Source organism: Erithacus rubecula (assembly GCF_903797595.1).
Source record: "Erithacus rubecula genome assembly, contig: SUPER_Z_unloc_1, whole genome shotgun sequence".
Lineage (NCBI taxonomy): Eukaryota > Metazoa > Chordata > Aves > Passeriformes > Muscicapidae > Erithacus > Erithacus rubecula.
The window spans coordinates 2,366,989-2,379,561 of NW_027635590.1; the positions used below are offsets into that span (position 1 = coordinate 2,366,989).

General features: G+C 46.6%; 1 protein-coding gene across 2 annotated transcripts; it reads right to left on the reverse strand.

Annotated features, from left to right (window-relative positions):
* Window positions 1-1,444: 1,444 nt before the first annotated feature.
* Window positions 1,445-9,569, reverse strand: XPA (XPA, DNA damage recognition and repair factor). 2 transcript variants are annotated; one of them, XM_079330876.1, is made up of 7 exons: window positions 9,549-9,569; window positions 8,187-8,475; window positions 7,714-7,845; window positions 5,528-5,633; window positions 3,770-3,935; window positions 3,036-3,153; window positions 1,445-1,686 (listed from the first exon to the last, which is right to left on the reverse strand). In XM_079330876.1, exons 1-7 carry the CDS (start codon window positions 9,552-9,554, stop codon window positions 1,538-1,540), a joined length of 966 nt encoding a protein of 321 aa, XP_079187002.1. In that variant the 5' UTR covers window positions 9,555-9,569; the 3' UTR covers window positions 1,445-1,537. The 2 variants fall into 2 exon arrangements, with proteins under 2 accessions (XP_079187002.1, XP_079187003.1); XM_079330877.1 differs by lacking the exon at window positions 9,549-9,569 and having other exon boundaries at window positions 8,213-8,475.
* Between the last annotated feature and the right edge of the window lie 3,004 nt (window positions 9,570-12,573).

The window sequence follows — 12,573 nt, forward strand, 5'->3', positions numbered from 1 at the left end:
AGCGTCAATATGAATATTGATATTAATATGGTGTGCAAGAAAGATGATCAATTCACAGGCAAATGCCCACCCCATGTAAGCTGATGTTACCCTGCTGGAAAGGACCCCCTTCTGCCCACCCACCCTGTGTATGGTGTGAGGTGGTACAGGGTAACTCCTGGGTCTGGGTTATGCCCCTCCTGGCTACTGCAAAAATAACTGTCCTGGCCACAACCAGCTCAGTTCTCTTACCAGCTGTCCTTTGTCTTGCACAGACTCCAGGACTCTCCTAAACTCCCGCCTCTCTCCTGCTGATGTTTTCAGCAGACATCCCACAAATTAAAGTCTCCCACAAGAACAAGGGCTAGTGATTGTGAAACACCAGCCAGCTTCTTGTAGAGTATTTCATCTGCCCCTTTATCCTGTCTGGGTGGTCTGTAACAGACTCCCTCTGGGATGTCTGCCTTGCTGGCCTTTCCCTGATCCTCACCCACGGGCACCCAGCCTTGTCATCACTGCCCTTGAGCCCTGCACAGTCAGAACTGTCCCTAACGCACAGAGCCACCGCACTGCCTCTGCTGCCCCTTCTGAAGGAAGAGCTTCTAACCATCACTGCAGCGCTCCAGACATGGGAGTCATCCCAACACGTTTCTGTGATGGCAAATAGGTCAGAGTCCTCCTACTGAAAATTTCAGTTCTGCACAACCACAGTGGCCAAGGCTCACAAAGGAAGTCTCCAGACTTCCCTGAAATCTGCCACATTTACAATGGTGAATAAATGTAGAGCTAAAACCCTAGAACGTGTTTCTTCACTTCAGCAATTTCCACATGCATTCCCCAACAGCTGCAAGAATTAGAATCTGGAATTTAAACCCAGAATTCACTCTACTGAAAGCAAATATAATTCAGGTGTATTCAAAAGAGTTCTGCCACAGAATGATACTTCCCTCTTGCCCCAAGGTCTCTGCTTCAAACGTTGTGGGAAAAAAAAGAAAAAAAACATGTAGAGAATATATGTAAGGACTCTATCTTGCAAAATGCATTAGAGGTATGTCAGAACCTCCCAAGGAAGCAAGCAGCTTTCCTTTTAAGAGAGAATTCACTTTTATGAAATTGTGTATTGGAGCCAAAGGAGATCCTGCCTCATTATAATAAGGTCTCCAACACCAGAAGTGCTGCTCTATCAGCTTGTTGCCCTCTGCCTGCCTATGACCAGTAACTGGAAACCAAACAGAGAGGAGAAAATAGGGACCCTTCCTCCTGATGGAAGCAGAAGAGCAGTAAAGTTCACCTTCACTTCATCAGTACATCAATTACAATTATACAAACTTATCTTTTGACCAAGAAGACACCAACTGTTGAATGGTTGCAAATGTGCTATGTTCTACCCTAAGATGTGGCTTAAAAGCCAAAGCCTGTTCTTCACAGAGCTTCTTGCAACTGAAAAATATAACGCTTCACAGAATTTGGCAACAGCTTGTTCATAATTAGCATTTATTTGACTTTAATACAAAATATCACAAAAAAAACAAAGTAAAATTTTAAAAAAAGGTTAACATTATATCTTCTCGTACGTTAATTCATGGCCACATACAGTGCACGTCTTTTTATATGTATCTTCATCAATGTTTTCTTCTGGTCCATATTCATGTTCGTGGATACTAGCTTCTTTCTTCCACAAACTACTCCTCACAGCACGGCGGAGTTCTGGTAAGAAATACAAAAAATGTTAAGATTTATTAAAATCTTAAATAATGTTTAATAAAATTCAAGCTAATCAGCTTCCTGAGGCCCACAGATGACAATATGCTTGCTGCCTGTCTTCCACAAAGTCTGGGAAAGAATCTGCTCTTGCAAGAACAAGCTCTGACTTGCCTTGCAATCCTCACCTTGTTTGCATATTTTAAAGGCCAAGAACTACACTGTCATGGGATCTCATAGGCAAAGATTTTCCATGTGGACTAAGGACATGTTGCTTGCTGTCTTTTTACACAAAGCCATTCAAAGGTATCCAAAAGGGTTCGGTGGAACGCAAAGGAAAAGTTTTTATAGAACACTTCATTTATTTTACATGACCAAGAAAAAGTAATTTTCATTCAGGTCACAGTAAGCCTCCCAAATGACTTGGCATTCTCTAAGCTTTATGCCCAATAATACGAGTTGCCTCTGCAGCATCCGCAGTGAAATCCGTGGGTTCTCTAGAGCGCACAAGCTGGCAGCAAGGCCCGCGATATTATCCGGATGTTGCGAGCGGGTGGCAGGAATACTGAACAGCAAAATGTGGCCACATTTTGAGCCAAACCATTCAGGCTGCAAACTTTGTCATGTTAAGGCGCGTACTTGCACTGAACCCTGGCATCTTGGCTACAGTCTGCTGCCAGTCCTTCTGCGTGCACAACATCAGTGGTCCAGACAGGGGTTACTTGCACAGTTTCAAGTTCTGCATCCTTCAGACAACACCACTACAGCTACCTGAGCTTTCTGCCCTTGTAAATACCATCCCAAAGCAAAGCACAGATGCTAAAGGGGCACAAAAAGGTTCCACCCAACAAATACTCTTCTGAATTTATCAGGAAAAAAGCCCAAAGGGTAATGTGCAGTAAAGAGCAGCTAGAAATGCTGTGAACAATAGGAAAATCCGTTTTCATTACTGTCACTCCACCTGACAGTTATCACAGAATTAGAACCCACTGTCACAAAAATCCCTGTCTTCCTCAAGTCAAAAGTACCAGGAGCAATCCATGGCACATTCTGGGTCATACTCAAAAATCTGAATAACACTATAATGAACCATTGTAATTGATTACTATCACATCATGTCCACAGGACAACAGGGGAATTCAAGTTGGAAGGGACCTCAAGTCCCGCAGTCCAACATTGCCCAACATAGTCAGCTGTGAGGTCACACCAGACAGCTCCAGGTTCAACCCCAGTCTTGAAAACCTCCACTTCACCACACTGAGTATTTTCTCAGTAATTTAATCAGACGCAGACACAGGTTTAAGCAGAACTACACTTCCCTTCAGGTACTGAAGCATTTAATTTCAATACTTTACCTTTAACTTTCTTGTCAAACTTCTTCTGTTTCATCTTCTCTCTGCTGTCACGGCGGAGCTCCTTTGCTTCTTGCAATGCTTCTTCGCTACCCCAGACTTCATGAGAACGCTTGATTACCTACAGGATGGACATAAATGCCTTTTTTTTTCCCCCTGAAACGATAAAAGTAAACTATTCTAACTTACAAATTTAATTTCTCCCTACACATACATAAAAAAACCCCACCCGTCTCCACTCTTGACTCACAAGATTGCCCTCCTTCCACAGGAAGAGGCTGGTTTTCAGTATCAGCTGAATGTAACTTAGGACACTTAAACCCAGCTCTAATGTTGCCCGTATTTTACTAAAGCAGTATGATTCCTATGAAGTACCCAACAAGAAATAACAAGAGCCTGGCAAATCCACTTGTTTTTCCTGCTGCCTCTGCGGGCAAAGCTGTGAACACAGCTACAAAGGGCCACGCACAGCTGCAGCTGCCCCATGCACTTTAAGAGAAAAACTGAAGGGCCATGTGCTTTGTGACTTGTAATTGTGCAACCCACTGAAGTTCAGCTCAATGAACATCTTTAAAATGCTCTCAAAACCAGACATTTTCACAACTTGGACTGCAACCATTTAACTGTAACAAGCTATTAATAACACACTCAGCTGTGACAAAACCATTCATGTACCAAGTGACAACCAAAGCTGTATGAAGGTAAAGGAAGGACAGAAACACAGTAAGTTTATATACCTGTAGTTTTAAATAAAGTTTCATTTCACCCCATCGTGAATTATGAGGGTTTTTCTTCACAATGAATCTGAGCACTGGTTCCCTCTTGTCTAAGTCACAGTCTTTAAGCAGATACTCTTCTTTGGCTTCTGTCCTTGTTATAAGCTTATGTTTATCTTCAACATCTCTGCAAGATGTAAAATAATGATGAGAAAGCTACACCCTAAAACCACAGGTTATTAATATCGCAGTCCCCATTCCTTCGAACATTCCTGAAATACAGGTAGCCCTAATCCCTTCAGTTTTTTATGCATGCAAAATAACTAGACTAGATTAACTGAAATAAAGTGTTTAAAAATTCCCCCCCCCCCCCATTTCAGCAAAAACAGACTGGGAAGCCTGCTCTTCTAGAAAGGCTTTTTTTCTATTTTCTTACAAGAGGGAATAACTGAAATTTAAAATCAATATTAATATTTTCCGGTATTCACCTAACTCAGATGTAATCCAAGAGGACAGAAGTATGAGCCTGACATGGTCAAGACAGAAAAAATGTGTAATGTGAGACAGGTCAGATCACCTGAGAATATACACACACCATATGCTTCTAGATCTGAGAAACTGATAAGCAACACAGAGCATTTCTTTCTATAATGCAAGTAAGTAGGCAGAGGAACCTTAAAATAAAAGACTTCTGAAGCCTTTACCAGATAGATAATGAAGAACTCTGTAACCACAACAGCATTTATGAGTTAATGGAAAAAACTGCATTTACGCAATCCTGACTGAAGTACAACTTGAATTGCTTGAGCCAAACAATCTGCCAAACACTAAGCGCTAACAACGGTCATCAAGGAAGCACTGCTGTAAATGTAGTTACTAGAATTCAAAGTTCAGTTACAGCTAATGCACCAAGGACACTGCAACGATCAGCTGCAAGAGCTCAGACCCAAGGAAAAGTACACCACAGGCTCACAGTCCTGTCCTTAACGTCCTTTTCCTACCCACTTTAACTTCCGAGAAACAGAACTTTGCCTCCATGACTGCGAACTGCCTACACCACGTGCACACCCTAACCACTCCCTGCAGTAAACGGGTAGGCTCCCAGAACTAACTCGTAACTGCCTTTTTTTTTTTTCATTCACTCAGTTCATTCTTACACACACGGGTGGCCGGCTGGCTGCTGCAGTTGGTTTCATTGCCCTGGTTATCTTGATGGCTTTTGGAGCGTTTTCTGTGTTAAAAGATAAGAGCTTGCTCTCCTCAAGGTCAAACTCCTGCTTACCTCGCAGGCCAACCAGTAACCTCCCATGGGGGCTCTGCCCTTTGGCTGCTGTGCTTCCAGCACGCCCATGCTGACCAAAGTACCAACTTCACTACAGTTAAAACATCAGGACCAGGAACACTCTCCTAAACTTGCTCCATTTCTGAGAGCAATATTCGTGTTCCAGCAGGTTTTCAAATGGCTCTAGTCCGAAGCCAGACATAAATTTTCACGCTGACAAAAACACCAACTGCTCTCTCAACATCCCATTTCCATAATGTTGTATGAAAATCCACTGATGTCCCCCATATCCTAAAGGCAGACTTATGAGACAATCTGTGGTTTAATTCCATAATGGAAAATGCACAGGCTATCAGTCAACTTTCATTTAATTTTTTTAAAAGTTACTGAAATATGTCCCTCTGCTGACAGTCTCTTTAAATGACTGTAACTAATTGAATTATAGCCAGCAATCTTTATGTAAAATAGTGTTTCTCTCTCCTGATTATTTGCAATACCTGCAATTATCACATGTTGCCCAATCAAAGTGCTGCATAAGGTAGGAGTCCATGAATTCTTTGCCACAGTCTCCACAGATGAGATAGTCAAATTCTAGTACGGGTGCTAATGGAAAGAAATATTTTTTAAGGGACTACAATGATAAAAACAAGCATCTAGAATTGGTATTACAGGCAATTTTACTAGAATTCACATAAGCATATTACAAACTAGTTTCACTCTATCAAAGTTTTTCAGAATACAGTACAAATTCAAACCCATTCCCACACAATTCCATCTCTGTTGGAGTATTTTCTTGTTGTAAATTCACTGTTAAGTACTAAACTTAAACATTTACATGAACATATAACTTAGCCATTGTTAAAAAAAATTCTCCACAGTTCTCTTGCAATGTGCTTCAAATCCTCTCCTGCCACTTCCTCTGTTCTGACCCTCCCAAAATATGCCCTAATTAATAGAGGACATGCGGGCAGAAACAGGAGGAAGCAGAGAAGGGATTCAGTTCGAAGAGGGTGGCTAGAGCAGGAAGCTACAGGAGCTGGGCTGGCATTATAGTTCTCTCAGCTCTGCTCCAGTTTTTTTCCTAGCTCAGCCACACCTGCCTCTCCCTAAACGAGCTCAGTGGAAGCCTGGGGCAGTTGGCAAGGTTCTTGTCCGTTCCAGCTGGCAGAAACGGAGGTGGATGGCCAGAGAGCTGCTAGGAGTGGAATGGGGATGGAGCTCCACTACAATCCTCTCCCCAAGCCCTCTCAGCACTGCTCCAAGCCCAGACTCATCTCAGCGCCAGCCACCGCTTCTGGCCGCATCCTCAACGGGCGGATCACCTCCAGCGTCATCACCATCTGCTTTTATGTTCCAAAGGACACCAAGAAACACCGACTCGGGGAACAAGAGCTAAAAGGGACATTCCTTCAACAGTAACATTGCAATTCTATTAGAAAATTAACATTTCTATACAGTCTTAAAATCTGAAAACGAAGCAGTGCTCTGAAATTTTAGGAACACCTGAAGCAGAAGATTAATGGTTGACATGCAGCACTATACATTTTAATTGCGTTTGCATTTATAGCAGATCCGATCCAGCAAAGACGACATTTTATGTAAATTCAGTCCTACTAGCGACAGCCGGATGCTCAGTACTTCACAGTCATTTCATACTCTTACATCACATTCCATCATTTAAGGCAGTGCTCCCGAACACGAAGACATTTTATTAAGACAATGACGTTATGAATTACACAGCAAAAAATACGCCCAGTGTAAAGGCATCCCAGATCTACTTTAATTTATTGTTAAACGTTCGCCCATCAAAAGAAGAAGGGCTGCTAATTGTTTACACTGTTAATGAAATCTGGTGCTGATTTCTAACAAAGAGATACACTGCACCAACAGCCCCGCAGCTGATTCAAGCAGAACAAAGCAAGACAAAGACAATCCCAGAGAAGAAAGTCGATCTATTTTGGGACCCCTACTTCTCCATTGCTTTTTTTTAGGGGGGAGAGAATATCGCAATGCAATGTGCTGAAATCCTCCACCGAACGATCGGTAACTTGGCGCCAGCACGTTTTATAACGATAAAAGCTGGCACTGCAGCAGCGCTCCGGTCTTGGCACAAACCACGTAAATCCCAAAATTCCCACAACCTACCAAGTCGCGAAAATTTACCCTCGTTCGGTCTTAAAATTTGAATTCCCCAAAAGAAATAATGGAAATAACGTTTATCATGGAGAAAAAAAAATTAAAATGAGCTATACCCAAGGGCACTGGCTGTGTCCCACTTCCGCGGCTTAAAATTCTTCATTTTTAATTACCGCGCATTTGCTATAGCCGATTTAATGCTGAAAAGAATCGGACGCGCCACTAATCGAGCACATCCAGAAAAACGTGTGAAGGAGGAAAAGGGGAGGTAACAAAAAAAAAAAAAAAAAAAAATTAAAAAAAAAAAAAAAAAAGAAAAAAGGGAAAAAAGAAAGAACAAGAGGGTAAGAAAGGAGAGTAAAAAAAGCCCGGGAAAAAAAAAAAGGCGCCCATCCATCCCGCCCTGCTGGCGCGGCCGGAGCCGGCTCACTGTCGCCCCCGCGCCTTCCTGCCCTCCCCCGCCAGCCCCGCGCACGCGGCGCCGCCTCCTCCCGCCGCCACCCCGCCAAACCCCTGCCGCTCCCTACAGGTCTTTTTCCTTAATTACCGGGTGGGTGCACGATCTTCTCGCCGGCACCTCGCTCTTCCTTCTGATCGCTCGCCTCCTCCTCCTGCTCCAGGAAGAATCCCCCTCCCGTGTCCACGACCTTGGGGAGGGCCCGCGCCCGCGCGCCGCCGCCTGCGGGAGCACAAACGAGGCGGGCGCTGCGTTAGAGCGCCGCCGCCGCCAGGGGGCGCGCGCGGCCGCCCCCACCGCGCCGCGCGCGCGAGGCGGGGGGCCGCGCGGAGAGCGCGCGCGTGCAAGAGCCCCCCCCTCCCCCCCCCGCGTGGGGGGAGGGGGGGCCCCTCGCGCGCCGCGGCGGATTCTCCCCCCAACCCCCACCCGGCTCCAGCCACCACACCGCACCCCCCCCCGCCGCCCCCACCGCCGCGCCCCCGGCGGCGCCCCGCTTTCCCCGCTCCTTTCCCCTCTCCGAACCTCCCCCCTGAAAAAGAGAAAAAAAGGGCGCGGGGACTCGCCCGTTCCGCCGCCGCCGCCATCCGACCTGCGGCAGGGTAGGGCCGGGCCGCCAGCCGCGCCTGCCGCAGTGCCAGCGCCCGCTGCCGGTTCCGCTCGATCTTCGCCAGCACCGCCGCCGAGAGGTGCGGCCGCTCGCCCGCCGCAGCCGAAGACTCCTGCTCGCGGTCTTGCTCGTGGGCCGGAGCCGCGCCCGCCATGGCGGCGGCGGGAGCGACGGAGCCCCGTGGTCCCCCCCGCTCCGGCAGCCGCTCTCGCCCTTCCCCTCGCCGAGCCGCCGCCGCACTGCGCCTGCGCAGGGCGGGGGGCGGGGGTGGCCACAGAAGGGGCGAGGCCGCCCGCGCAGGCGCGCAGCTGCCGCCCCGCCCCTCCTCGCGAGCCGCCAGGGCGGGGGCTCCGCCCCGCCGCCGCCGCGCGGGGCGCGCCGGGAGGGCGCGCTTGGGGGGAGGGGAAGGGGGGGCGCGCGCGGCCAGGCGGCGGGGCGGGGCCCGCGGCCCGCGTGGCGCGAGGGGGTGGGGGGCGGGGGGCGCGCGCGGGCCGGGGTGGGCGCCGGTGTGGGCCGGGGGGGGTCGGCCGGGCCGGGACCGGCACCGGGACCGCGGGACCGGGAGAGCGCAGGCGGGGGGAGGGGAGCCCACGATGACCCTGCGCTTTCCGCACCGTCCCCCGCCTCGGGCCCGAGCGGCCCCGTGGAAAAAAAAAAAGCCATAAATCCCGCCCCGCCCGGCAGGAATTCCTCAGCAGCGTCACCCAGCAATGCCCCTTTTGTCCGCCCGGCCCGGCCCCGCCACAGCCCTGCTTCTCGGCCGGAAACGGCCCCGGCCACGTTTTCTGCCCTGAAAAGTGTGCTAAAGCGCTCTGCCCGCTCCCTGCTCCCAGCCTCGCTCGGCACGGGCACCGAGCGCTCTCCCGACAAAATCCCCGTCCTGCCCGAAATGGTTTCGCGTGTTCCACATGAGGGAGGATAAATGGAGGCTGCAGCCTCCCTTACTGACGAGGGACGCGCAAATGGCTTTGTCATGCAAATGTGGCTCTAAGCCACTTTCATATAAAGCCACTTAATGCCGAGCAGCCAGTGATCCTGGCCCGCCCGTCAGGCAGTTCTGCCCTGTCCTTGAAGGAACGGAAATGGAGGCACTGGCACAGATGCGTGCTCCCTGCCTCCATGCTGAAACGGGATGACCTCAGCACAGGGAGAAGCCTTCCTTCCCTCCCCCCCCATACACCCCCCCCCCAAAAAAAAAAAAAAAAAAGAAAAGCTCGCTCTCTTCCCGTGAAACTAAACTAGTTTCCTGCCAAACCTTCGTCGCTGCTCCCAGAATACGTCCCTTGTGTCTCTCCGTTCAAATGCCCGCGGTAATTACCTGCATGGATTGTGTTTCTCCCGTGTCCTAAAACATTTTATTTCTTTTTAGCTTGTCGTCCTCGCTTGGCATTAACTTTCGACAACAGCCAGCAGAGTGTGCTGTGAACGCTGAGAAAAGAACATCCTGCTTCTGGGAAATTTTTATATACATCTCCATATATAAATAAATATATATATATATATATACATATGTACAGAAATGCAGACGAAGACATTTTAAGTGGTTCTAATACTTGCATGAGTGGTAGGTAGCTCCTCCCGTCAATTAAAATACTTCTCTTGTCGCAGATCACAGAACCTCTTCCTTAAAAATTAATAACCAAGTCATACTAAACCGTCTGCTTTCAGCGAGATTGCTTTCCAGTGTTTGTATAAAGTTGGAAAAGTGCCACAGTGGAGATGTCCAAATACATTTCACAGTCAGAGAGAAGGATCTAGAACACAAGGTATTTAATAGATGAAAATGCAAATCGTACCCCCAGCGAACAGGAAGCAGCTTATGCAATTATACAGTAAGAGCATACATTTCTCCAACCTCATTATTCCCTTGTTTGGACTGACTTACTGGCAGTAAGCAGTGGAGTTCCAAACAGATTAATAAACACAGTAGAAACAAGTGAAATTTTTTAAAAAAATTGAAGTAAAGTGTTTACTAGATGTCTTGAAAATGGAAATGTTTGCTTGAAAAGCAAACACGTATGTTTGGATTCCTTATGCTATGCTGGTGTCTCTTCTTCCTTGTTTTGTAGGAGCAGACATTTAGGGAGGAGTGAACTGAGTTGTGCTTGTGGGGTAACAAATAGTTTTGTATCATTCATAAACCGAAACTGCCTTAAAGTAAAGCCAAGTTTGAGACCCTGTGTAAGGGTTTTAAGGGCAAAAGGACGTTATTGTTATGCAACCAAACTGGAATTAGGATTAAAAGGAAATCAGAATAAATAAACAAAAGCAAATTTAGAGGCAAGGCATTCAAATAAAACAGGCTGTCAGCCACAACTGTCTGTGCAAGTGTTAATTATTAAGTCAAACTCTTTTAGAAACATATACTAGAGATTTTTGGGTTTTTTTTCTTTTTCTCAGGGGCAGTCTGACAGGGCAATCAAAGCAGAACATTCTCCCCAGTTCTGCTTCTGACCAGAATTAATCAAATACAATGCTTCTAATTTTCATGGCCAAGGGAAGGTAATAAAACTAATAGCAGTATATTAGCAAGGAGTTGCAAACTATCTCATATGCATTGCTCTGGTCACATAGTAATATTTGTGCTTAATATTAGACACGTGTGGCTTAATGCATGTGCACATGAGATGGTAGTTACAATGGTATGTGTGTTTTAAATAGTTTTCTTCAGGTTCTGCATGCCAAGCAATACCAAGTATTACTTGGCTGCTGGTAGCCATGTATTAGAAGGTGGGCTGTCACTAATTGTCAGGCACAGATGTGCATTATTTCATAGCCACAGAGACCATCATCAATGAGAAGTTGAGTGCAAGGAGGCAGCTGAGCAGTGCTTCACAATTCATCACTCCCATGGAGGAAACAGTCAGCAGGAAGAACAAGAATGTTTGCTGACTATGCAAAGTCTTTTTAAGTTAGCAGGGGGCGAGGGTCATCTGTAAAGAATTGTGGGTGATTAGGCAGTAAAAACTTAGATTAAATGGAGAGCTGATAAATGCAAGGTGATGTCATAACTACTCATAACCTTACATAAAAGGTAGGAATACCTGAATTAGTTGCTGCCCACTCATGAGTGAGACTTTAAGTACATATGCCCTGCATGAATGCCATCTTTATGTTTGGAAAAAGCAAGGCACATTTCAAGGAGAGGGACAGAGAACAAAACCGGGAACACATTTATGACACTTTAAAAATCCATGGTGAGTTTGCACCATGAGCACTGTTCCCTGTTGCATTTCCTGCTTCTTAGAAAGAAAATGCTGTAACTAGAAAAGAATAACAAGGATGCTGACTGTCTGACTTTGTGTCCCTTTAAAGGGCCAATTGAGGCTTGGAGTTCTCACCAAAGAGAGAGGATGCATGAGGCCCATCACATCCCAAGTAACTTGTAGAGGGTGGATGCCAGCTGAGTTTCTGACTACAAACCATCAGACTTCAGTAGCAGGAGCCCATGTCTGAATAAACAAAAGGAGATGGTTCTTTGTTCAGCACCTTCCTGAATGGCATGCTGAGCACAGGGTATTTCTCTAGGGTGCAGGGAAGATGGGCCGAGTATTTGGAAGAGGACTGTGTTGAGAGTTAATGAATGAACACCCCCTCAAGCTCAGGAAATTCCCAGAGCTGAAAGCAGTTGGTAGCTGTGGGAGTGTTGCAGAGAAGATATCATATATTTGCCTTGCTTTTCCTCTTCCTTTGACGTTTGCCTGTGGCCTGTGGTGGAAACAGGATGTTGGACTGAATGGGTTCTTCATCTGAGGCAGTACACCTCTTCCTCTGTATTCGTGGAGGATCACACTGAAACACCTGGAGCCACAAGATACCAATAAGCCCGTGTGATGGGGTTCTTTCTAACCAAATTCACTGTTCATCTAGACCAGGAGTTACTTATGGAGCAGCTGCTGGGCATATATTTCTATTTTGCCTCACAATATACTTCTTCGTCTGTGTCATCAAAATCTTAGCAGCAATGGGCATACAGCTGCATTGCAGTTGCACACCTACAACCAAACCATCCTTTTGTCCTTCCTCAGTAGAAAATATGTGTTCCATGAGAAACAGACCTAACAGTCTTACTTTTTCAATGAGTTTATCTTTTGAAGGAGCATCTGTGGACGAAAATCTCTTTACTGTTTTCTCCAGCCCACCCCCCTGCAATCCCTTTCCCTCCGTTTGATGGTTCATGTGGTAACATCAATTTTAGCCACATTCGAATCCAGTAGCCAGAAGCTGACTGGCTTATACGCACAGGGTATTGGGCTGCTGCCTCTGAGCATGACTAAGGCATTGGATTTTATCCAGTGATTTCAAATGCTTTTTGAATGGGAGAGAACAGTTCGATTGCATCC

Excerpts from the sequence above, each read along its gene's own strand:
- XPA (XM_079330876.1), bottom strand. Across the intron at positions 7,846-8,186 it reads TGGCGGCGGCGGCGGAACGG|GCGGCGGCGCGCGGGCGCGG; the intron begins GCGAGTCCCCGC and ends GTGCTCCCGCAG. Across the intron at positions 1,687-3,035 it reads GTTTGACAAGAAAGTTAAAG|AACTCCGCCGTGCTGTGAGG; the intron begins GTAAAGTATTGA and ends ATTTCTTACCAG.